The following is a 23,266-nucleotide window of genomic DNA, read 5'->3' as shown; positions in this document are numbered from 1 at the left end:
AAGCACAAGGGTGTAAAGGGACAACCTGTGCTATAGTCATATTGTTAAGAGGAGCTGTACACATATGTGTGTTTAAAGCAAATGAAAAACAAAAAAGGCTTCAGATGGTTCAGAAAAAAACTTTTCTTTCAACATTATCTGTATGTCTGTCTGTCATGTGACTGTGACTGGAAGTCAAAGGAGCGTGTCATCAGGAAATGTTAATGGTATGACCTCTACCATCTGGAGCCAAGAATCTTTTAATGGACTTGTCTCACTGTTGAGAGAAGGCTGCTTTTTTTTTACAGTGTATGCTGGTCAAGCAAGTTCTGGAAACACTACTGCCACCTGGTGTGAGCTTGAATCAGCTTGAATTTGATTATTAATGATCTCAAGCTTAGTGATCATGTCAGTAAAATGATTTAAAATGGGTGGAAAGTAGCAGCCTGGCAAAGGCCTCCACTGACTTTTCCAATGAAATTTGTGTTTTCATATTTTATTCTGAAGAGTTGCTCTAAAAGGGCCGTGTGTACAACGTTGAGACATTTTGGAATACATTCCTTCAAACTGTTTTTATTCTTCTTTCTTTAGTGTGTGGATTGTCAGGTTTTTCACGGTCTTTCAGTCTTTTCTTCTTGCACTTGCGCTCACTCCTTCATCCCTGGATGTTCTTCACCATCTTCTTGGCCTTAAGTGAGCACACATGCTCTTTTGTGTGTGACGAAAGCGTCGTCTTCATTGTTTTGGGACATAATTGCCTCGAGCTTCAGCTCAACTTGGAACACCCAGCTATAAAGTGGGACAATCCAGCCCTTGGGTTATTGAAGACCAAATACTTCCAAAACCCACTTCAATCCAGTCGGCCTCACTAGTGTGTTGGAGAGCTATTAAAGGATGTTTAGTCGCTAAGTGCCTTTAAAAGTGAAGTGGGGGAATATTTAAGCCAGTCCTGTCTGTGAGAGCCACACACCAGACGGCCGCGGATTCTTCCACTTGGTCAGACTGGATTTGAGCTCGGCACGACAGGGTGAGGCTGTGTCCCCTCACTCTAACAACGCCGATAAAAATATCTGCAAAGGAGCAGCTTCATCAGCCGCCACTCAACAGTGTCAGCAAACAAAGCTGGAGGCCTCTGAAGCATTGTTCTCTGGGTAGCTGAGGATTTATGAACTTTTTAATCTCTTTGAAAGGTAAATTTGGGTGAATCACACGGCAGCTCCCACATGGAGATGACCATGAGTGCTTTCTCGTGTTTGTCCCGTGGACCGTAAATCATGTCAGAGCCACCGTCGTGACGCACACCCCTCCTCTTTAAACACAACTGGGGAGGTAAATTGGAGTGCAAACATCGATCAGTGAGACACCAGATGACATGGCAGCGACCCCCTGTGATGTGTGAGGAGTTTGTTCAACAACAGAACTGGCTTTCCTCCCAGAAACATTCCTCTGAATCAATGCAGTTTTGACGCCACCATTAAAAATGTGGCACAAAAAAGCATAATATGTGGGGGCACCGTCGTGACGGTCAGGCTAATCTTTGTATATATTTAAACCTTCTATTTATTTCTCAATTTTCATCTATTACTTTTACTGAAGTACGTGTACTTTTATTTTTATTTAACTTTCGTCTAGCTTTAGTGGATTACTTTTCTGCTCTGTTTTGGTGGCATTTCTCGCGTCATGTTTATTGATTCTTAGTGAAACTCCCCAGTCCTCATTCACCACGTCCCTGTGCTGCATCGGTCGTTCCTCTTCTACTTTTTCCTGGTATCTCCAGCTCCAGCAATCTTTGTTCAACATGTCAACTGTCTTTGTATTGATCCAGACTAGTATTCTCTGACGTTCAGCGCAAGCTCATTTACTATTTTCATTTTCTCCCCCGGGTGGCATCTTGACCAAGTCCTGCTCAGTCCTTCTCAAGTGATGCCATCACATCTGGTGAATGATAGTGGAAGCTCACTGAGAGCAGTTTCAGTGCCGATGTGAAGTTTATTTACAGAAAAAATGAGTCTTCACTCTCAGGGGACCTGCTGTCGCTGGAGAGAAATTATTCCCATAAATGCCTCTAATGGTTCGGTATTTGGCATTGAGCCTTAAATCAATAAATATGTGGGGGGATGTGCAGCGACTGGGAATCAGTGTTATGGCTAGGAGCATATGTATTATATTTAAATTTGCACTTGTTAGCTTCTTTAACACTGTTGATCTATTCAATACTCCATAAGAAATATACATCTAAATGGTTCAAATGAGTCAATGTATTCATGTAATTGTGTTTTCTCTCTCACCCCAGGCTGTGTGGTGTGGCTGAGACCATCACGGCACCATGGCTCTGGTACAGTCGCTACCGGTTACTGTGACTGACCACCCCAAACCAGGCCTCGACGTCCAGCAGTGCGGGCCGCTAGCGTCCCACTCCCCCTCAGGCTCCTGCAGTTCCGGTGCAGCCATGGGCTCAGTCAGCAGCCTGATCTCCGGGCGGACGTACCAGGAGAGGCACTGTCGAGCAGCCAGCGAGTTTCCCGTCAAGCCGCGACGCTCCACGCCAGCGACCAGCTGCTTCCGAATTCAGGATGGTACGCTCCGCAGCGGGAGCTCGCTGGAGCAGCTGCTGGTCATCAGCAGCCAAATGCAGCCGCAAGGCCAGGTTCTCCCGCCACCCCTGCCCTCTAAAAAGCCGCCCAGACAAGTTAGCGGCAGCGACGCGAGCGAAACTATCGTTGGTGCTACAGGAGGGGCTAATGGAAACTACGGATATCCGACTAATGAGGTGGTGGTTGCTGACTGGAATGACAATGTCGCGCTGACCACAACAAGCCCATGCAGTGACCCGGAGGATCTCAACGACAACAGGACACTGACCGGCAGTATAGGGGGACCGCCACCCAAGCTAGTCCCAGTTTCTGGGCAGTTAGAGAAGGTATGTGAGTCAGGACGTACCTAGTTGGTGATATTTCTACTTCTATTGAGTTTATCTGTTCAGCGAAAACACTTGAAAAGCTCTGGACATACTACATCAGAGGTCTTCACACTGGTCCTCCAAGGGCCAGGGTGGTGCAGGTTTTTGATCCAACCAGTCATGCACTCCACGATCCTGTCAATAGATTGTCAGTCTGATGCTGCTTGTTTCAGCTGACCCCTGCTTGGTTAAACTATACGTGCTTGACTAAGTCAAAAGCCTGCACCGCCCAGGCCCTTTCAGGTCTGGTACGAAGACCTCTGCATTACATTTTGTTTGTGATCCATGTGGATTTGGGTTTGAAGGATTCATCAATCACTTATTGCTTCAAACCTGCTGCTGTTCATGCTCTTAATCCTCTCATAAACCAGTGATTCTCAATCGTGGGCTGCGAGTGTTCCCTAGAGAGCTGTTGGAAAAAAGTGTTTTACACCTGAAACGCTCAGTTTTAATACACCTCCACGCTGTTTCACTTGGATTGCTGTTGTGCTTTGTTCAATGGACTTGTGAATCAAAGAGTAGCCCATGTTTCTCTTTGCACCTAGAAGGGTCCACATACATAATGGTTTTGTACTGATTTATGCTCCTTCCTGAACCTGACCAAGGATAGGACTCATCAGATTATCTAGATGGTTTAAGGTTAAGAAGTGATACAACAGAAAAACAAGCAAGCAAATGTTCGCGTTTTGACATTTATTGAACACTAGTTTTCAATCATAAGAAGTAAATCTCTCTCCAATCTGTAGCCACCTTCACCTGGTCCATTCCTTCGTATGTCAGATTTGAATCGTAGTTCCTCAAGCAGCGGTGAAGTTCTTTTGTGTTAAAAAAACAAAAACGAAGCCTAAAACCACTGTCATCCTATGTACTTCCGTGTTTTGTGTTGTGTTTTCGGCATGTTGTGATGTTTCCTCTTTGTTTTATCATGTGAGATATCTGGTGACAGGACAGAGTCTTTATGTCATTTGAGTGTATTCGTTTTATTACACCATCATTTTATTGATCACGAGTCAACTTTTTTTGACGCTGTGCTTTCACCTGTTTCTTGTGTTATGGTGTACAAGTCATGTAAGGTCTTTGGCGGAGGTATGCACTACCTCAGTGCTTTTCTAGTGGGTCATAGGACAAAGCTGATTTGCCAAAAGAACTATCATAGAGTGATGCATTGCCTCAACGTCACCGGAGGAAATTCATCCAGGCTTTATGTTTTTTAGATGTTTTTAAAGATCAGACATATCATGATATAAGCTCTCAGTATCATCTCTTCCCAGCTCCCCCTCTGACTGCTAACTTTTCAACAAAATCCAATTTGCTCCTGAGCTCCTGAATGTCAGAGAAAGCCGACTCACCACCAGAGAATTGACCTGCTGTTTCACTCTTCCTGTGTTTCAGAACATGGAGAAAGTGCTGATCAGACCGACAGCATTCAAGCCTGTTGTTCCAAAGAATCGTCACTCCGTGCACTACTTGTCTCCCCGGCCAGGAGGTGGCAGCCTCTCAGAGAGCCAGGGGAGCCTCAACCTCTTGCTGCCCCTTACCGTCTGCACCAACAGCGGCGGCAGCAACTCCAGCTCTGAAGGGAAGCGGAACTCTTTTGGTGGAGGTCGCAACGCTCGCAGCAGCCAGTCCTGTTCCCTGTCGGACTCTGGCAGAAACTCGCTCTCCAGCCTCCCGACTCACAGCAGCACCGGGTACAGCTTGGCTCCCAGCGAGGGGTCCAGTTCAGGGGGCCAGTCAGAGCCGGCGCCAGCTCTGACCCGGAACATTTCAGGTGGAATCGGCAGTCACGGACACAGTAACTCAGATAGCGGCCGCTCCTCATCCAGTAAGAGCACCGGCTCGGGGTCTTTGAGTGGGCGCGGGCAGCCCCTGTCAGACAGCGGGTCGTGTGGACACTCACCTCCACCAGTAGAGGGCTATGAAGCAGTGGTGCGGGAGCTGGAGGACAAGCTCCGGGAACGGGACCTGGAGCTTCAGCAGCTACGGGAAAATCTGGATGAGAACGAAGCTGCAATCTGCCAGGTGACCTGACAACTAGTGGAATTAAACCGGCAGAAACAAAACAAGCTCATGCCCTCAAGTGTATTTCAGGTGTATGAGGAGAAGCAACGGCGCTGTGAGAGAGACATGGAGGAGCTTCGGCAGAGCTGTGCCTCCAAGATGAAGGCGGCTTCTCAGAAGGCTCAGAGAGCCCAGCAGGTTCTGCAGTTACAGGTGAGCAACTTCCCCCGTGAATGATATTACACAGTTGTTTATTTTCACACCTTGTCTTCAGGTGTTCCAGCTTCAGCAGGAGAAGAAGAAGCTGCAGGAGGACTTCTCTGCCCTGCTGCAGGACAGGGAAACTCTGGAGAGGAGGTGTGCCACCATCCAAAGGGAGCAGACCCAGCTGGGACCACGACTGGAGGAGACCAAGTGGGAGGTGAGTAGAGACCGACCTCTGTGATCCGGGTGCAGTCGTTCATGCTGGCTTTTTGTTTCTGTGCATGGGAGGACTTGGCTCCGAGCCTCCCTGCCTTGTGTGCCTGTTAAGGGGGGCTGAGGGGTGATGTGCTTGTCTGAGCTCAGTTCCGGGCTCTGCTGGCTGCTATTGAGTGGTTGGCTTTGATCTGTCACTCATCAGGACTTTCTGTGTGTTCATAAGTGTTCACGTGGGCGGGGGGAGGGTGGGGCGATGCAAATATGCCGAAGCTTGCTGCCATGGATTTTGTCTGTTCAGTTGGTGGCATGTTGCTTGGCCTTGCAAGACATTCAGTCAGCGGTGCTGCACCCATTATTGTTGACATTTATCATCTCTGGTGGTCTAGTTTTTGGTGAACTTTAAATTGGTAGCGTCATTTTAAAGCAGCTGTTGGGCGTCTACTGCTCTTGCAGGCAACATGGCTTGAGTCCTCACTTCTTCCATCACATCTCCTTGTAGGTGTGTCAGAAGTCTGGAGAGATCTCTCTGCTGAAGCAGCAGTTGAAGGAGATCCAGTCGGAACTCAGTCAGAAAGCCGGAGACATCGTCGTCCTGAAGGCCCAGCTCAGAGAAGCTCGTTCGGAACTGCAAGCGAGCCAGGTCCGGACCCAGGAGGCCCAGACCGCCCTGCGCACTCGCTCTCTGGAGCTGGAGGTCTGCGAGAACGAGCTCCAGAGGAGGAAGAGCGAGGCCGAGCTGCTCCGAGAGAAGGCCACGCGGCTGGAGGAGGAGTCGGCCAGACTCCGCGAGGCCCTGGCTGGTCACAGCGGGAACATGAAGGGGCAGTGCATGAGTCTGCCCGCCCAGCACGGGCGGGGAATGATGAGCCGCGGCGGCCCCAGTCCTTCTGTGTACCGTGATGCGGATGATGGACACCTGAACTGGGCTGGAGAGAGTGACGAAGCCAAAGCTCAGAGGCAGAACACAGAGAATGTGCTGGGACTGAGACAGCAGGTACAGACGCTCCGCATGCCCCTGCACTGTTTCTGTCTCATATGCTTGACAAGACTGATGTCACGGTTTTTGTTTACATTTGATAAACATCAGCGCGTGTCTTATGCTGAAAAACATAAGAAAATTCTCATCAATAAGTCCATTGAAACTCACCATTAAACCAACCGGTATAATTTACCAGTAGCAGTGGCAGAAGCTGAAGATGCTGGAGAGTTGTCTGACTTGTCTCTGCTCTCAGGTGGACAGGTTGAAGGCTGAGCTCATGTACGAGAGAAGGACGAGTGAAGATCAGCTCTCCAGGTTTGAGGAGGAGAGGAGAGTGTGGCAGGAGGAGAAGGACAAGGTATGCTCTTCAGTTTGCTGCTGAATCACTCGGGTACAGTGCTTGACGGCTGCCTCCGTCGCTCAGGTGATCCGATACCAGAAGCAGCTGCAGCAGAATTACATCCAAATGTACCGTCGGAACCGGGACTTGGAGCGGGTGATGAGGGAGCTCAGCCTGGAGCTGGAGAACAGGGACATGGACGACTATGAGGTCCACAGCGGCAGCAACGACATCCACTTTGAGGAAATCACTGCCACCGAGATCTGAAGCGAAGCCCATCAGCACCAGTTCCTGAAACCAAATGCTGCACTATGATCCGGGAACACCGCGCTAAAGAGGGTGTCACTCCGACCGGGACGGTGCTGAAAACTCATGATCAGGGTAACACACATCGAACCACTTCCAGCAGAAATTCTGGAGCAAGGTCACACACTGGACCACCAGCAACAGCCCATCATTTGTATTGACGTCTCAAAAGGGAAGTTACACCTGTTTCAGTCCATTCACTTGTGGCTTCACCAGAATATACAGTATTTTCACTGTGGGATTACACAAATGCAGTTCGTAGACACACAAGTCAAACATAGTGTTTGCACTTTTTTAAACTTCAGAATTATATATATATGTGCATTTAGCAAACACAGAGGTCAAAGTTACGTAGAGAATGAATGGAGAGATTGCAGATAACAATCGGTTTGAATCCTGTGATGCAGTTCCAGGATGGAAAGAGATTATTTAACAGTAGTATTTTTCTGACAAGAGAGGGACTTTTTGGATTTTACTCTCAACAAGAAAGGCCCGATTTCAAGTTCAACTGAACCAATCGATTCTGAGATGTCGGCTCCCCGTGTCAAAATGTAGAATGTAAAAAAAAAAAAAACGCTGAGCCAAGCAGAAAAATGGCAGTTTTGTGATCTGAAACTCAAAGCAACCTGTTCATAAGTGGCACTCCAAGTGGTGTCAGAGTCTGGTTCACATTAAGGATTGAACTCTCTGTCTCATAACTATGTGTTCAAGCGCTGCCAGGCTGACGGGAGGGGCGTTGATTTTAGTGACCTCAGGATTCCGTCTGCTGTTTGCAGACGATGTGGTGCTGTTGGCTCTATCAGGAGACTTCCAGCCATCTGGCCGCTGCCCCCTCGACCTGACCTCCGTCGGTGGGAGAAATTCTTCATCAAAAATGTGCTTTAAAAATAGCAGGATTTTAGAATCCGAATGGCTCTTTCCAAAACACAGCATCACTGTGACAGTCCAGTAACAACAACAACCCTCTGTAATATCTCTTCTCATCCCCACCAACAGTCTGGTAGTGAGCTGGTAGCGCTGAATAATCTCTCTCTTCCTGACTTATTTCTGACTCTCACTCCGCTCTATTTTTGTAACCACCTAAAAAGCACCTCAGCCGCTGGTGTCAGGAAAGTGGAGCATATTTCTTCAACGTGATCAGAGTTCTACTATGGGCATGATGATTCAGTTTCCACTCCTCGTCCCCATCACTCCTTCCTTTTGTACCTCTGTAGGAGTGGCATGCCTGCATGTCTTTGTTATTACACTTCAAATCTCAGGCAGCAGGTCGGCTCGAAATAAACCAGGCAAGAAGAGCATGTTCTGCTCACTACTTATAGTCTCAAATAGTCTCTGTCATAAATAACAGATTACATACATGTAATGGAACAATAGATACATATATTTAACTAAGGTTGTATATTTTTATATAAATATAAAGCACCTGGAGATATTTTGTTGTAGTACCGGTATCAGTGTGGATCACGTACGAAAAAAAGTGTATATATATATATATATATATAAGCACAGCAAAGCATGATTATATCTTTTGATGCCACTTTGTTACAAATACACAGTACATGTTCTGTACAGGACTAAATCCGCTATTACCATGATACTAATTCTGCCCTCTTAGTTTTGAATCATTTTTACTCTTCGAAAGATAAAGGGTTGTTTGAAAATATGGAAGCACAATATACAACAGAGAGACTAATCTATGCGCTGATTTGAATACATAGTATTTTAAAAATAGTGTGTGTGTAAAACACTGTGGCGTTGGGAGCGCATTGAAAGGCAGTCAAAGGTTTTCATATTTATGAATCTTGGGCTCACGGTCCTAGTACCTGCAGATTCTTTGGCAGTAAAACATGAAGGGATTCTGTTCTCCTGAACAAAGATGGCTGACATTTACTATTTCATCTTTGATGAATGCTAATAATTTTGAGTTTTGTTTATTTTTTTTTGCAGCCAACTTGTTCAGTTCCCATAAAGTCAAGCTAAAAATACACATGCTGATTTTGGTGCCATTTTAAACTAAGGGCTGTCACCAGATTAAAATTTTAATCTCAATGAATCACACTAGAGGTGAGTTAACTCGCGATTAATCTCTTGTTCTCTTTCTTTTAGCTTGTTGTTGAGCCTCTTCAGAGCCGCTCAGGTTATTCTAACAACTGTTCTTGACAGTATGTCGGGCTGTTGGAGTAAACAAATGATGCAAGCAATGGCCTCTTGTGTTCAAGTTACATTTAGTGCAGGTGCAAAATGTGTGAGTAACTTGCCATTAATCGCGAGTTAACTCACGTCGAGGACGATTCATTGAGATTCAAATGTGAATCTAGTGACAGCCCTAGTTTAAACTTTACATTTTGATAACAATTATCACATACACGACGCCACTGCTGTGTAAGACAAATCAATCCACTTGGATTATATTTCCTTATTTTAGAAAGAATTTACAAGTGTGGAATACTTTTATTCCTCAACATTCACTGTCGTCTCACTCTGGTGCAGCATAAAGAAAGCACAGTTTGCATCATCATATCTGTAAATATGTACAACACTTCATTGTATAGCAGAGTGACTTCATCTTTTACTCAGACAAATATATAAATATATATTTCAAATGTAGCCACTGTGACTAGACCAAAGCAACTTACCACACTCTTGTCTTCCTCTCGTCCTCATTATATATATATATGTTTTTATATGTTGGTGTCTCCTCATTCTATCAGTCTGTAGTTGCTCATGTATATTTTTTTATGTACATTGCTTGTATAAATGACAGTTTTTAATTAAAGAGCAATATGTCACACGTTATTTTGTGTCGGCTAAGTGCCTCTCAAACTTGACTGATGAAGCTTTTGGGACTTTCAGGGGTCTATTCTTGTCTTGGGGGGGTTTTAAAAGCCAGGATAGACTCAGACCGTGGCTGGATGGACAGACTCATCACTGTGAACTGATGTTGCGCCTGCATTGACCAACACCAACACATCTTCAACTGCAGTGGCGCTAGACGTTTTCCCACTGGTGAGCTAGACTCTTGAACACGCAGGACTCATAAATCAGCATGTTTTCTAAGCAATTTTTTTTATGGATTTCCACCTGTGACAGCTCTCAAGCGCCATCAGCTGACCAAACTGTGCCACACCTCTTTCCTCTGTCTGGCTCTTGTGCATGAGGAGTTGAAGACTGTCCTTTAACACAGTGATTCTTAACCACAGGGCCGAAGAAGCTCAGATTTAATACATTAGCCACATAAGGTGGCAGTAGTGTGTCACTGAATTGACGTGTCAGCTGCAAGTTCTTGATAATGATAATCTTAATAATGATAAAGAAAGTGATGGCGCCCCCAACAGTAAAAACTGTGCGCATGATGCAGTTTTGAAAATTTATGGAGATACTTTTATTTACACTTCACTTACATCTTCTTTGGAGTTTAAATAAAATATATTATGATATCTAGATGTGATTTTATTATATGTATTCAGAATTTATTCAGAATTCTATTCAGTTTGCATCAAGTGTATTTTTTCTTCAGTAATTTGATGAACATGACTTGCACCTGGTTCCGCTGCTGGTGGGACTTTTCGATGACAAGTAGCTTTGCGATGGTCGCATAGTTTCATGTCATTTCACCAGGTTTTGGTTCGTCTACGTCTAAGTAGATTTAATATGGTTATTGAACACAAATGAAATCAAGAGTCATGAATCAGTTCTATTCCTTGAATGGGCCCCAGGTCCGTTTGTTCTGGGCCCCAAGATCAAAAAGAACCCCTGCTTTAATGGCTTCTGAGTCATGATGCCTTGTGTCCAGTCGCCTTTCCAACGTTGGCCGAAGGTTGCTGGTGATCTTCCAGCTGTGAAAATGGCAGCTCTTTCCTCTCTCTGAATGAATATCTTCTGAGCAAAGATTCAGCTAAGACGCCTCTCTATCCACACATAGTCTCATGTGTGAGCTCAATTGGATCTTTTATTTCAGATAACAAAGGTCCACGTATGATGGTGAATAATGATGTGGCGACAGTGTCCTCTCATGTCCGGAACTTCACCCTAAAAGCGGACCTGAATATCTGGCGGACTCCAAACGTCTCTGAAGGCTGCAGAGAGCCCAGCTGCGTAATCTCCCTCCCAGCGTGTTGTAATTAAGCCTCCAAAGTGGCAGATTGCTCCGGGACACTGCGTCTGCTGCCAGAGAAACACAGCAGTGAGCAGCAATTTGTAATAATCTCAGCCGACATCCTCTAAATCCACACTGTCAGTTTTGACATAATACAAGGCCCTAATCTGGGTCTGGATCTAGAAATCCCCCACTGTCGCCCGGGGTAATCCCCTCCTCCCCCTCCCCCGGCAGGTCGCTGCCGAGTGGACCGGCTCCAACATCAAAGTCGACTCTTCCTCGTGTCAGAAGTATTTATTAAAATTACAAAAGTGTTTGACGGATCAATGGCAGAAAGGTGGTGACAGAAACCTGCTGACTCGGGATGAATCGCCTCCCGCGCTGATGCTAGACCGAAGACCTCCAGTGGCCAGTGAAGCCGTTGTGGATCTTGGGGACCTTGACCACGAACACCATGGGGTTCTTGTCTTTGTTACTGAAGGACCGGCGAATGGCGTCCACGGCGTGTTGATGTGTGACCCCCACCAGGCTCTCGTCATCCACAGAGAGGAGCTCGTAACCAGCCTGTGCATGCAGAAGCAGGTTTGAACTTCAGACACACGTTGAAGTCTCTCTCTGGACCTGCTGAGTAAAGCCCAATACATCGATGTGCGTTTGAAGACACAGTGTACTCAGTGAGTAAATCCAATCTACAGGTTTTCCCCGAATATCCAGAGGGTTTTGTGGAGGATGCACCTGCATGATGGTCTCTAAATCAGTGAAGGTTAGAAACACAGGAAGACGTTTCCATTGTTGACATGTCTTCCCTTTCCTCTTCAGTCACAGGGGGAGAGGATGAGGCTTCTCCTCGCTCGCATGTTGACCTGGCGGCCAGGGTCACATGACGGCTGGAGAGTAGCCAATGACCAAAACGTATCTACGGACTTCATGAGCTGATAGTTAGGACCCTGTCACCACTAGATGGCTGTGTTACCTAACCCATCCTGCCCTCGTGGTCACGCACTTTCATGTCAGTTTGTACCCCATTAAAGGACCACATCTCCATCTCTGACACTGTTCATCCAATTCTGTATCTCCTCCCCAACGATCTTGACTCCCAAGCTCTGTCTCCAAACCTCCTCACATGAGCTGACCTGATCGTCCCTTTTGTGGCCAACCAGACACGAGTGCAGCCAAAATCCAGACTGTAATGCAGAACAAACTGTTTTTTCCAATGAAAGCCTTTCATTTTTTGATGTATTTCCAAACATGACTACAGTTTCTTTCGCAGTAAGAAATAAATGTGTGTGTCTATATGACTAATGTTCTTATGCTTCTGTATTCAGTTTGCTCTGGCTCCTCATTGTTCTTGGTCTCCACTCCCAGAGACTCGTCCTTTTTTCCTGACCTTTACTCCCTGCATCATCTCTCCTTCTCTTGGCCCAAAGAACAACAATTGATAAACAGGATGTAAATGACAAATACTGACATTCAGTTTTTATTTCAGGTTCCCCATCAGAGCCACTTCTCCTTGTGTGTTTCACTTTGACACGTGCACATCCATCACCCATAGCCTCATACTTCCTCCTGCTGTGGAACTGAAGCCTTCTTTTGACCCCGACCATAAGAGCATCAGACGATTAGAATCCATTTACCCAGAGTGGATTATTTTAGTAATGAAAGTAACGAAACAGTTCAGGACGTACTCTTCACTCGCTGCTGTGATGGTGTGACCTAAAAAGTGGGGTCTGTTTTATACAACATGTGTACGCAACATCAAGCCTTGCTGCTCTCTGAACCCATTGCTCCACTGAAGACGGCGGCTTCCACCCTTCCATCTTGCAAATCCCTCAGATATCAAGACTTACTCTCATTTTCTAAATGCAGTTTTTAACGCTGCTCACCTGAAACTGACCTCTGCCTGAGTAGAGAGAGTTTTATCTGGCACCATCTGTCCACGAGACGTTCATCTGCTCATTGTTTTTAGCAACCAACCCTTTAGTGTGTAACCACTGCATGAGGATTCTGAAGGTTGTTCTATGTATAAGGATGAGCAATATGGACAAAAAAAAGTTATCGTAATAATATTGTAATTTTGGCGACAATAATAACTATCACGATAAATACATTGTCATTCTATTCCATGCGTTGCACACTACAGCTTCTCTTGAAACTGTTTCATGATGAAACGTATTAGTGGCGTTTGTCTCCAACATCACTATTTGTTTATGTTTAAATATAACTCGATCGAGTCTGACAGACTGCTCTGCCAGTTTTATTTAGGGGTTAAACTGAGCCGTCTGTCTGCTGTATCTCATGTCTCTTAACAGTTGACTTTAACTATGGACCAGTCTGGACACATTTCCAAGATGCTACTGAAGAAATATGAAAAATAATGTGAAGAAATGATCATTTAGTCATGTTCTATTCTCAAAATCATTATACAAGCTGTCCTTGTCTTGTGTGATGAAAAACCTTTTCACAATTCTCTCTTCTGTCTCTTCTTGTTTTTCATTGCCTTATTGAAGATTTCACTAATACGTTGACCGTTTTAGAATTTGTTGATGGTCCCTAACTGATGTGGGTCGACGTGATCAGTGAACCCTAATGGGGATGCGGAAGAGGACGCCGCCTCCAATACCACTGCGATGTCCGTCCAATATCCAACTGTTTTCACCACGGTGTTTGGCCGAGGCACCAGCACAGCGAGAGACCTGCATGTGTTGATGTGAACCAAGGCAGACGACCGTGTCAGAGACACTATGAGGACCACTCCATCTAATAAAAGAAACACGGATCCAGAGTCAAAGTCCACCACACCCTCTGCAACAGTCACACTCGGCTGTCAAATGCTGTGGAGCTGGAGAGCGTGCCGCGCCATCGCGGTATCGCCATGTTCACCTGTGACCAATGCAGCAAGTGAGCCGCGTGTTTATCGAATTTATCATGCGATGCAGAGTTGTGGAGATTGTGTTTAGTGGTATGTCGTGTACGATAAGTTATCGCCCATCCCTACGTTTACTCTGGGAAAAGGTAACATGAACATATTGGGTCTTGGTTTGCAGGTTACAGGTGGAGCAACCGCGAACCGTAACATATTTCTGCTGCAAAGAAAGCTGTCAGACACCAACATCTGTGCACAGTTTTGCTTGGTTGACAAGAAACATAGCAACGTGATGAATAGTTCATCAGCATAAGGAGGTCAAGCTCACTGACAGCTAATGTACTGCGCAGCCGATACATTAGCTCACTAATAGCCATGTTCCTCATCAATAATGGAAGTCATGAGCTACTGGAGATGGCACTTGACTTGTGTCCCTTTTCCTTGTCAGCTCCCAACTCTCCTCCACGGTCTAGCAGCCTTGCAGTGGCCGGCCACTTGAGTATTTACGTACTGTGTTGTGGGGCTGTTTATCCGCTGCAGACCAAGAACAACTTCATGACATGTCACGTCATGAGATTGTTCATAATTGTTGCACTTGGACCTTGAATGCATGGTGAATGTGTTGGTCGTGTGGAGACAACGGAGAGGTCCTGAAGTGTGTGCGTCTAAAAGCAGTGAGTCACCTTGTTTGTCACGTGTGTGCTCCGCTGTTAGTCATTTTATTCGTTCTTCAGTTCAGCAATGACACGTCAGTCGCTTTGGTCTGGGGAATTCACGCTAGCTCACTTTGCGAGTTAGGCACTGTTATTTATGTTTTCCTTGTTTCATAGACCTCTTAATATTGCTGTTTGATCATCAATGAAGTTCATCTTTCCAATATGAACGCAAAAAAAAAAAAAATCTGCATTTAGTTGGAGAGGAAAATGAAGTCTTTGCTGTCATGAGACTTGGTCTTGATTCAATATTAAGGTGCCGTTTCATGCAGCTGTGTGAAGAGAAGTCCAGACCTCATTATCTCGCTGCTCAAACACAAGACCCTGGTGGAAAGTCTGTAAACCCACCAGATGAATAATCCATGTGTAGCTCTCCTCACCTTCAGAGCGTCGTTGGTGGATGCAGCTCCTCCAGAGAAAACCTTCTCGATCTTTATCACGGGCTGAACTCGAGACTCTGCTCCTCCCGAGATGCTGATTCCTGAGCAGAGATGGAGATCACGTCAACTGTAATGATAGGAGAAGTGAAAAATGGATCCACAAACAGCGGTTTGTCTGAGCCCTTGTTAGCTTCAGGTCAGGTCGAGTTGATAAAGTGACACTCACCCAGCGATGGTTTGGCTTTAGAGATGGTCAAAGTAGTGATGTCGTACTCCTCCGGTGGCGGAGTTTCTCTTCCCTTGTGTGAGTGTCTGCCCCCCTGAGGACTCATCCTCTCAACGGGGGGTTCAAACACATCAAGCTGAGGTGCTCTCTGCTGTGAAGGGACCCTCACGCTGACCTCAGTGTAGACCTCCTCCCGACTCATGCTGTCTGGACTTCCCTCTCTGACGTGTCTGCCTCTTCTAACAGGTGACCTCCCACGTTCACGCCCAGCACTGACTTGGGAGTCTCTGTATTGTGACCCTTCACCCTCTCTTGTAGGAGAGCGATGGCGTCGACACGCAGGCTGGGCGCCGATCGGAGAGTCTGGGAGAAGAAGGCTGCCAGTGGGTGAAGGGCTGAGGGAGCGGGAGCGAGCGGGGGAGGAGCTGAAACTCTCCACTGGTATGTCCAGCAGCGGGGTGAAGATCTGAGACGGGGGTCTTGGCTGATGTCGGGTCACACACAGTTGCTCCAGTTCTCCCATCAGTCCATGACCTGTGGTGGTGTCCTGGACTGGCTGCAGGTGGAATCCCCCCCTGTGGTCTGGAGACAGTTTGTCATTGCTCACCACAGCCGCCAACAACTGCACACTGGACGTGTAATGCTCAGAGGTTGCTGTACCAGGGATTGGGGTTGTAAGGTGTCGCCGAGGTGTTCCAGGGCCGGGGGAGCGCAAGGCTGGGGAAGGGACTGAAAAATAGAAGAGCTCTTAAACCTCTCTGGACGACCGTAGACACAACCTACACCAACACATTTTCTCTGTCATTCAAGTCACCGGAGCGGCGACTCAGAGCGGTGTAAGCCTCCAACTCCAAGGGCATGACCAGGCTGTCGAAGCGAGCCAGTTCTGCTGCAGGAACCAGCATTCTGGAATACAACAAAACACAAAAGTCAAATTTCCTTAGATCTGATCTAGAGCTATACCTCTGCTCTCACCTTATTTCTCTCAGAAGTAGAAGCTTGTCAGGCCGATCGAAGATGGCCAAAAGGGGGCGCACTAAATCCTCGAGCACATTCTCGCACAAAAACTGAGTGAGAAAGTGTTGCCTTTTTTATATGATTTTAAATGGATTATTCATTGCATCTTAAATGGTTGTTTATAGCTTATAGTAAACCAAATGAATTGCCATGAATGTGCGGATCCATGACTGACCCGGTGGCAGTGTCTCATCACGGCAGACACCTCGTCAGAGCTCAGCAGCTTCTTGGACATGTCCTCCACGTGCTTCAGGGTGTCTGATCGGGGGGAGGGGCTCCGCTCCTTCAACCCTGCGCGAGATCCTTCTTGGTCACCAGTATAAACCCTCCATTTAAAGTGTTTTATCCAGCCTTCAGGTTGTCACTGTTTGTCAGTATTTCACTAGCATCAATATTCTTGAGTGGCTTACTGGCTTCTCTCCACCTTTTGGTGAACATCTCTTACCTCTGTCATCATGGCGCGAGGGAGACTTGGAGCGGCTCTTCTCCTTACGGTCTTTCCGAAACAGTTGGTTCACAAATGTCTTGGAACGTTTGAGGCCACTTTCTTTGGTGCTCTGTTGTTTCTTGTTTTTCTTCTCCACTGCAACAGACATGACACTCGCTAACTGGATGGTTTCGATGGATGATAGATAGATTGATAGATGATAGATATATGCATAGTTAGATGATGGATGGATGGATGGATGAATGATGGCTTGATAGATGATGATGATAGATAGATATGGATAGATGATAGATATAGAAATAGATATGGATGGATGGATGATAGACAGACAGACAGACAGACAGACAGACAGACAGATGGATAGATGGATAGATAGATAGATAGATAGATAGATAGATAGATAGATAGATAGATAGATAGATAGATAGATAGATAGATAGAAAGAAGCAGCAGCAGCAACCTGCTGGAGTTCCAGGTCTTGAAAGCGTAATTCATGAGCACCTGTCCCGCGTCCTGCTCAACACCCAGTGATACACACTCTCCTCTATGAGCAGTGACGCTTCATTTCTCAGCTCCTGTGTTCGCCGCTGTAAATCTGCCACGCTGAGAACTAATGCCCTAATACTGATGAATAGCTGTGACAGCAGCCAGAACACAACGCTGAACTACGGCCCAGTGATTTGGCTTTCATAAGAGAAGTCCAATCACACTCTGAGCTCTGATCTCTGAGCCCCCTCCCTCCCCCCACCCTGCACCCATGGAGGTCTAAATGAGTCCGATGAATTGGATGAGAAGGGCTCATGACTCAGCCGCAGTATTGGACGGGTGGATGGACACAGGCGGACGATTAATCCTGAGGGAGGAAGATGCCTGGACTCATTCATATTCTTCAGCCATCAACTACTAAATGCTTTTTTTTTTTCATATTAAAAATACACGTTTTCTTTCCTCTCACTTTCTTCAAACTTGGCTCCAGAGTTAAAGAGTGTATCTCGGAGACGTCCAAGCCAAGACCCACACTTCTAAGCACTGATCCTCACAGGACTCACCCGACGTGGTGATGTGACTTTGGGAGCGTCTGACCGGCCTCCTGGCTCTGCTCAGGGCCACCAGTGCTGCTGCCTTGGGCGAGTCTCTCTGCCCTGCTGGGTCCGCCTGCCGTGGCCCCTCACCTTTTCCTTGTATGACAGTGTCTTTTAGCAAGAGAGTGGCACCAACCGTTCGACTGGTTTCTGATGTCAAACATCGGTCGGTGCAGTGGAGGTGCTTTATGGTATCATCCTGAACAGAGGAGTGGGTCGTTCGCTGATCACTGCCGTGGCTGTCTGACGGTGCTGAGCCAAAGACAGGCAGGATTAAGGCCTGAGAGAGAGCACTGAGGGAGCTGAGGGGGGTCCCGGAGGACATGGAGGAGGCAGAAGAGTACGAGTCAGACCCGTGAGAGGATGACCGCGGACCTCCGGTGACATCTGCTGAGTGAAACACAGCAAGTGTGAGGCCTCTGACTGGAACTTTTGAGTCACTCTGAGCAAACACAACACTCCACACAAAAGAAATCTGCACGTCATGTTAAATTCCCACCATTTCCAAAAGGTGTCTGACCCCGTGTCCTTCTAATCCTCTTAACACTTAGGAGCATGCGACACCAGTGAGACAGGGCATCGCCACGATCGAGACCCAGATGTCGGGTCAAGTTGTGTTCCCGACCACTATGTGTCAAAATGCCATCATTTTTTGGCATTTTGAGTCAGGGGTCCCTGTCGTCGTGTCACAACCAGTTTTTTTTTTTTAATCACAAAAATTCTACTTTTGCATATTTATCCATTTCTTGGCTTTCCTTGACGTTCAGACGGTCCAACGGTGCAAGACAAGGTTTTTTAAAGTCATTTTTTGAGTTTTTTTGCAATTTTGACACAGATGGTCCAAGGACAAAGATCTTTTAAAAAGAATTTACCAAAATTCAACTTTTAATCAATTTCTTTGCTTTCGCTTTTGCTCAACTCAAATGACTGAGCTCAAGAATTTACTCTTTATCTTCCAAAAGTGCACATATCAAAGTGAAGATTTGTCAATGATGAGAGCGTTGGCATGTCTCAGGGCCTTTTTTTTATATTCAGTTGTGGAGGCAGAGCTTCTGTTGTATTCATAAGGAACTGATGCTCAGACAGAACAGAGTCCTCTACTCACAGCGATGCAGCCAACCGTATTCAGCCACCATCTCCTTGTAAGCCGGGTATCTTCCTGCTTCCTGCGACACATCAGTCATCATGACTTAAGTCACAATAAGACCATTTCAACTCAAACATGACGAGCGCTATGGAGATGAGTTGGTTTCACAGTTGGAGAACACTGACATCTCGTGGCCAATAATATAGCTGCGTCAACATTGCTGAGCGACGATAAACGTTTTAGAAATGTGACGTTTTATTCATTCAGGCACGATATATCCCAACAAATGCATGTAGAAGCGCACAAATATTTGAAAGCTGTTTTAGTAGAGTATTAAAGAAAATGTATTGAGACAAGACAGTTGAGTTTAGACCATCAAACTGAGACAATTTCAGATGAAGACAGGCGAAGAAGAGAGTGCAGGCAGGGTGAAGAGACCTGCGACTGAAGCGTGAGAGGACATTTATTGAAAAAACAAATAAACAATGAAACTGTATTTCTAAAGCACTTTTCTTAACCCTGTTCACAATATGTTTTTTTTTTCCTGCCACCATCAAATGACATAAAAATAACATTCCTGGACGGCATCAAGGATCACGGCCTGATATCTATTTTGAGAAACTGTCTCCAGTTTCAGGGTGACATCTAGGATTCCAGAGGGGAGGTGGAGAAACTGAGCTGAGATGCTGCACTAATGTGATCATTGGCCCTTAATGTGTCTGGCATGGGACAGAAGAAAGGCATATAACTTGGCGGTGTGTGGATTCTAACCTGATCCACGGCCAAGCTTGAATAATGAAAGACGTCCCTGGCTGTTTTTCACACGTGCAACCCGAGATGACAGGAGTAAAAGGAGCTCACGGCCGATGTCACTGAGCCAAGAGAGCATGAACACACAGTCTTCAACACACTGCCGAGGCCTGTTCATCACACAAACACATGCACAGCGCCTTTGTCTTTACACAAGTCTGGTCAAAAGGCACATGCCTGCTCACTTGAGCGACGTAAGGGCAGCGAGCCAGCAGCCTGTTGTTCTTAGCAGAACTTCAAGCACAGATTACTCAGCTGAAACACACCGTACACGCAACTGTGAGGCAAAAGAGGTCATGTCTTACAGCTGAATAAATAAGATTTTGAGAAAACTGAAGGGCAAAGTTCCAGGCTGTCACTCTCGCACCATCATCATGTTCCATATTTGCTACACCGCACACCAGGCGCGGCATCTCACCTTGATTGTAAGCATGAGGTGCGCGTGGCTCTTCAGCACCTCCACCGCGCTGCTGTGTGTGATGTTGGCAAAGCTGACCCCGTTGGCTGCAAGAATTTGATCGCCCATTTTGATGCCGTGCTGCTCCGCGAGGCCTCCTGGGTCCAACCTGGAGACACACGCCGACACGGGGAGGATAGACGCGATTGCATCTGCAAAGTTTATTTTATCTTCTCTTTCAAATGTACTGCACAGGAGGGGGTAAGAGGGAGTAGAAAGAGAATAACCAGGTTAGAAGATGAGGATGAGGTGGAGGATGACGCTGAGGTTGAGGTTATGAGGGTGAGGACGAGGGTGAGGGTGAGGTTGTGAGGGTGAGGTTGAAAGTGAGCGTGAAGTTGAAGGTGAGGTTGTGAGAGTGAGATTGTGAGAGTGAGGTTGTGAGGGTGAGGTTGTGAGGGTGAGAGTGAAGTTGAAGGTGAGGTTGTGAGAGTGAGGTTGTGAGGGTGAGGTTGTGAGGGTGAGAGTGAAGTTGAAGGTGAGATTGTGAGGGTGAGGTTGTGAGGGTGAGGTTGAAGGTGAGAGTGAGGTTGTGAGGGTGAGGTTGTGAGGGTGAGGTTGAAGGTGAGAGTGAAGTTGAAGGTAAGGTTGTGAGAGTGAGGTTGAAGGTGAGGTTGTGAGAGTGAGGTTGTGAGGGTGAGGATGATGAAGAAAAAAACTAAGCTGATCTTGAATAGCTTGAGTATGATGATGAGGATAAGGATGATGAAGAAGAAAAAGACGATGAAGATGAAGAAGAGAGGCATATTCCTACTTGGACACATAAATTCCGAGGCCGAACTCTTTGCCTCCTCGGATGTTGAATCCCAGGCAGTAGTCGTCAGACGTGGTGAACAGGTGGACACTCCTGCAGAGGGCGCTGTCTGAGCTTCTCTCTGTGTGGCCACTCTCCTCCTCCACCACCATCCGCCTGTGGATCAGGTCCACCCTGCACACACACACACACACACAAGCAGAGACAGGAGATAATGTCCAGTGTCATATACCAGTTTCAGCCAAGTGGTTTGGTTTAGATCAGATCAGATCACCATGTGGTTTTCTCTCTGGAGAAGCAGATGCCGGGGACCTTGCCCAGCCGCCGCACCACCACCCTCAGCCTGTTGTTTCCCGTCAGGACCTTCACAGCACTGCTCATGGTGATGCTCTCCAGGCTGACGCCGTTCACCTCCACCAGCTTGTCTCCCACACTCAGGCCAGCCTGCGCTACACACAGACACAGTCCAACACACAGTCCTGAAAGTAGTGTTTGCAGGGACCCAGGCTTGGCCCTTTACCTGCAGGGCAGTCCTCCTCCACCTTACTGACAAATATACCCAGTCCGTGTTCAGAACCCCCCCGCACACTGAAGCCAAGGCGTCCGTCCGGACTCCTGTCAACTGTCACAGTGTGAAGGTCTTCACTGTCGTCGCCACCTGCAGGAACAAATGGAGGTGATCTGAGGTGGTGCGCCTCCTGCACATGTGGGCATCGCCATGTTGTGCTGGGGTTCTGCGTCGTCTTTTAGTTTGATGTCATTATTTCAATCCTTTATCCCCTGTTTTACTGCCATAAGACCTTTGTGTTGCATTTGCAATATGTGAAATCTATAACATGAGGACTAGTAGTCTGTATTTTAGCATGAAGTTTTGCTCAAATGCTTGTTCAGATTTGATTGTCTTGATTTTATTTCCATCAACAAGACTGTTAAAGACTGTGACCTCCTGAGGAATATATGTAAACAATCACACATGAAAAATATAGATACAAAATATATACAATGTAAACTGTAATAACACCGGCACATAGATTAATAACCATCCAATTGTTGCTATATTAGTTTGCTAATATGGTCTCGAACTGAACTGACCGTCCACCTGTGCGTCCAGGAGAATCACCCTGCCCAGTGGTGAGGACGACATGCGTCTGTGCCGATGTTGTGTCTTCAGCAGATGGTGTGAGGTGTTCGACCCTCCTGTTTGAGGGTGCCCTCCACCATTCGTCATCTCTCTCCAGCCAAAAGAGTTGGCCATGATCGGCGTCTAGCGACGTTCTCCTTAACCATCCAGGAAGACAGCGGTCCAAAAAGGCCGATCTGAAAGTGCTCCAGTCTCCTGACAGCTGTCATGACATAGTGGAAACTGGGCCTCTCCAGCACAGGCAGCTGTGGAAGCTCCCGACGCTGCCTTCACTGCCACCAAGTGAGCGGTAAACTTGCGACTCCCGGTTGTGGCGCTGGATCTGTCACTGAAGTAGCTGTGATGTAACCTGACTGCAGAGGAGTCAGCGCCGCAGGGTGATTCCCCCGGGTCATGTTTAATTAAATGTCCGCCTGAGGTGCAAGGAATATGTTGGGGTGAGCGACATCACAGGAGGAGAAATATCGTCATCTGCAATCGCGTTAAATCATAAAATCGTGAAAAGTTACGTTTTAATATTGAAAAATCCCAGGTGAAATAATGAAAAATATGGAGAAGATTCACATTGATATTTGATTCAATAGTTACAAAGCACATGTAAAAGAATGTCACTGGCTGGAGGACATTTGTGATATTTAATATTCTCTTGGAAATTAACCCATGTATTGGCCTGAAGAATCAACAGAGAAGGCTAATTTTTTTTTTGTATTTTTCCTTTTTTTTTTTTTTTTTTAATTTAACAAAACAGCAAAACTCAGGGAAAATAAGAACTTGACTTGTGATAATTTGAAAAATTGGTCCTGACACAACAAAGATCTCTGACGCAAAACATATAAAAAAAAAAAAAATCTTTTTTTTTTCAAAAATAAAACCTTTTAAAAATGCTAAAATGACTTTAGAACAACTCGTCTGGCAACCTTGGACCATTTGAACCTCATTTTTTGAAAGTGGTCCTGGTTCCTCGGAGATCAAACAATGACTTAAAAACAACTTGCCTGTTACGACCCTGTCATCTGTCTGTTGCCCCTGTTGTGTTCAAATCATCACCAAAATGAGTTTTGCTCTTCTTGAGGTTTACCATTCTTAGAATTTCTCTTTAAGCGTCAAAATGCATTTTTTTGTATCATTTTCTTTAAATTCACTTAATATTTTCGTTAAATTGCTCTGAAAAAAAGGGCCAGATTTTCTTCACATGTAAACTCACCTCA

At 46.2% G+C, this 23,266-nt stretch overlaps 2 protein-coding genes across 2 annotated transcripts in view; one reads left to right on the top strand and one right to left on the bottom strand.

The window, feature by feature from the left end:
- The window catches only part of LOC128765130 (leucine zipper putative tumor suppressor 2 homolog), a 34,924-nt gene extending 25,144 nt beyond the window's left edge, over window positions 1–9,780 (top strand). The window contains exons 3-9 of the mRNA XM_053875590.1: window positions 2,273–2,899; window positions 4,331–4,960; window positions 5,030–5,152; window positions 5,214–5,360; window positions 5,859–6,353; window positions 6,592–6,696; window positions 6,763–9,780. Of these exons, the coding sequence (XP_053731565.1) occupies window positions 2,306–2,899; window positions 4,331–4,960; window positions 5,030–5,152; window positions 5,214–5,360; window positions 5,859–6,353; window positions 6,592–6,696; window positions 6,763–6,945 (2,277 nt within the window). The 5' untranslated portion in view covers window positions 2,273–2,305 and the 3' untranslated portion in view covers window positions 6,946–9,780. The remainder of the gene's footprint in view (window positions 1–2,272; window positions 2,900–4,330; window positions 4,961–5,029; window positions 5,153–5,213; window positions 5,361–5,858; window positions 6,354–6,591; window positions 6,697–6,762) is intronic.
- Window positions 9,781–11,029: 1,249 nt separating this feature from the next.
- LOC128765396 (PDZ domain-containing protein 7-like) lies at window positions 11,030–22,728 on the bottom strand. Its single transcript, XM_053876127.1, has 17 exons — window positions 22,010–22,728; window positions 21,438–21,575; window positions 21,192–21,366; window positions 20,918–21,091; window positions 20,125–20,272; window positions 18,915–18,975; window positions 17,777–18,196; window positions 17,666–17,677; window positions 16,704–16,862; window positions 16,455–16,582; window positions 16,238–16,329; window positions 16,077–16,168; window positions 15,923–15,991; window positions 15,263–15,844; window positions 15,037–15,137; window positions 11,432–11,644; window positions 11,030–11,148 (listed from the first exon to the last, which is right to left on the bottom strand). The coding sequence occupies exons 1-16, from the start codon at window positions 22,170–22,172 to the stop codon at window positions 11,468–11,470; spliced, it is 2,691 nt and encodes an 896-aa protein (XP_053732102.1). The 5' UTR covers window positions 22,173–22,728; the 3' UTR covers window positions 11,030–11,148; window positions 11,432–11,467.
- Between the last annotated feature and the right edge of the window lie 538 nt (window positions 22,729–23,266).

This window comes from Synchiropus splendidus, chromosome 9 (assembly GCF_027744825.2).
Source record: "Synchiropus splendidus isolate RoL2022-P1 chromosome 9, RoL_Sspl_1.0, whole genome shotgun sequence".
NCBI lineage: Eukaryota > Metazoa > Chordata > Actinopteri > Syngnathiformes > Callionymidae > Synchiropus > Synchiropus splendidus.
Note: the sequence above shows the minus strand (reverse complement) of the source record. Positions and strands in the feature narration are given on the sequence as shown.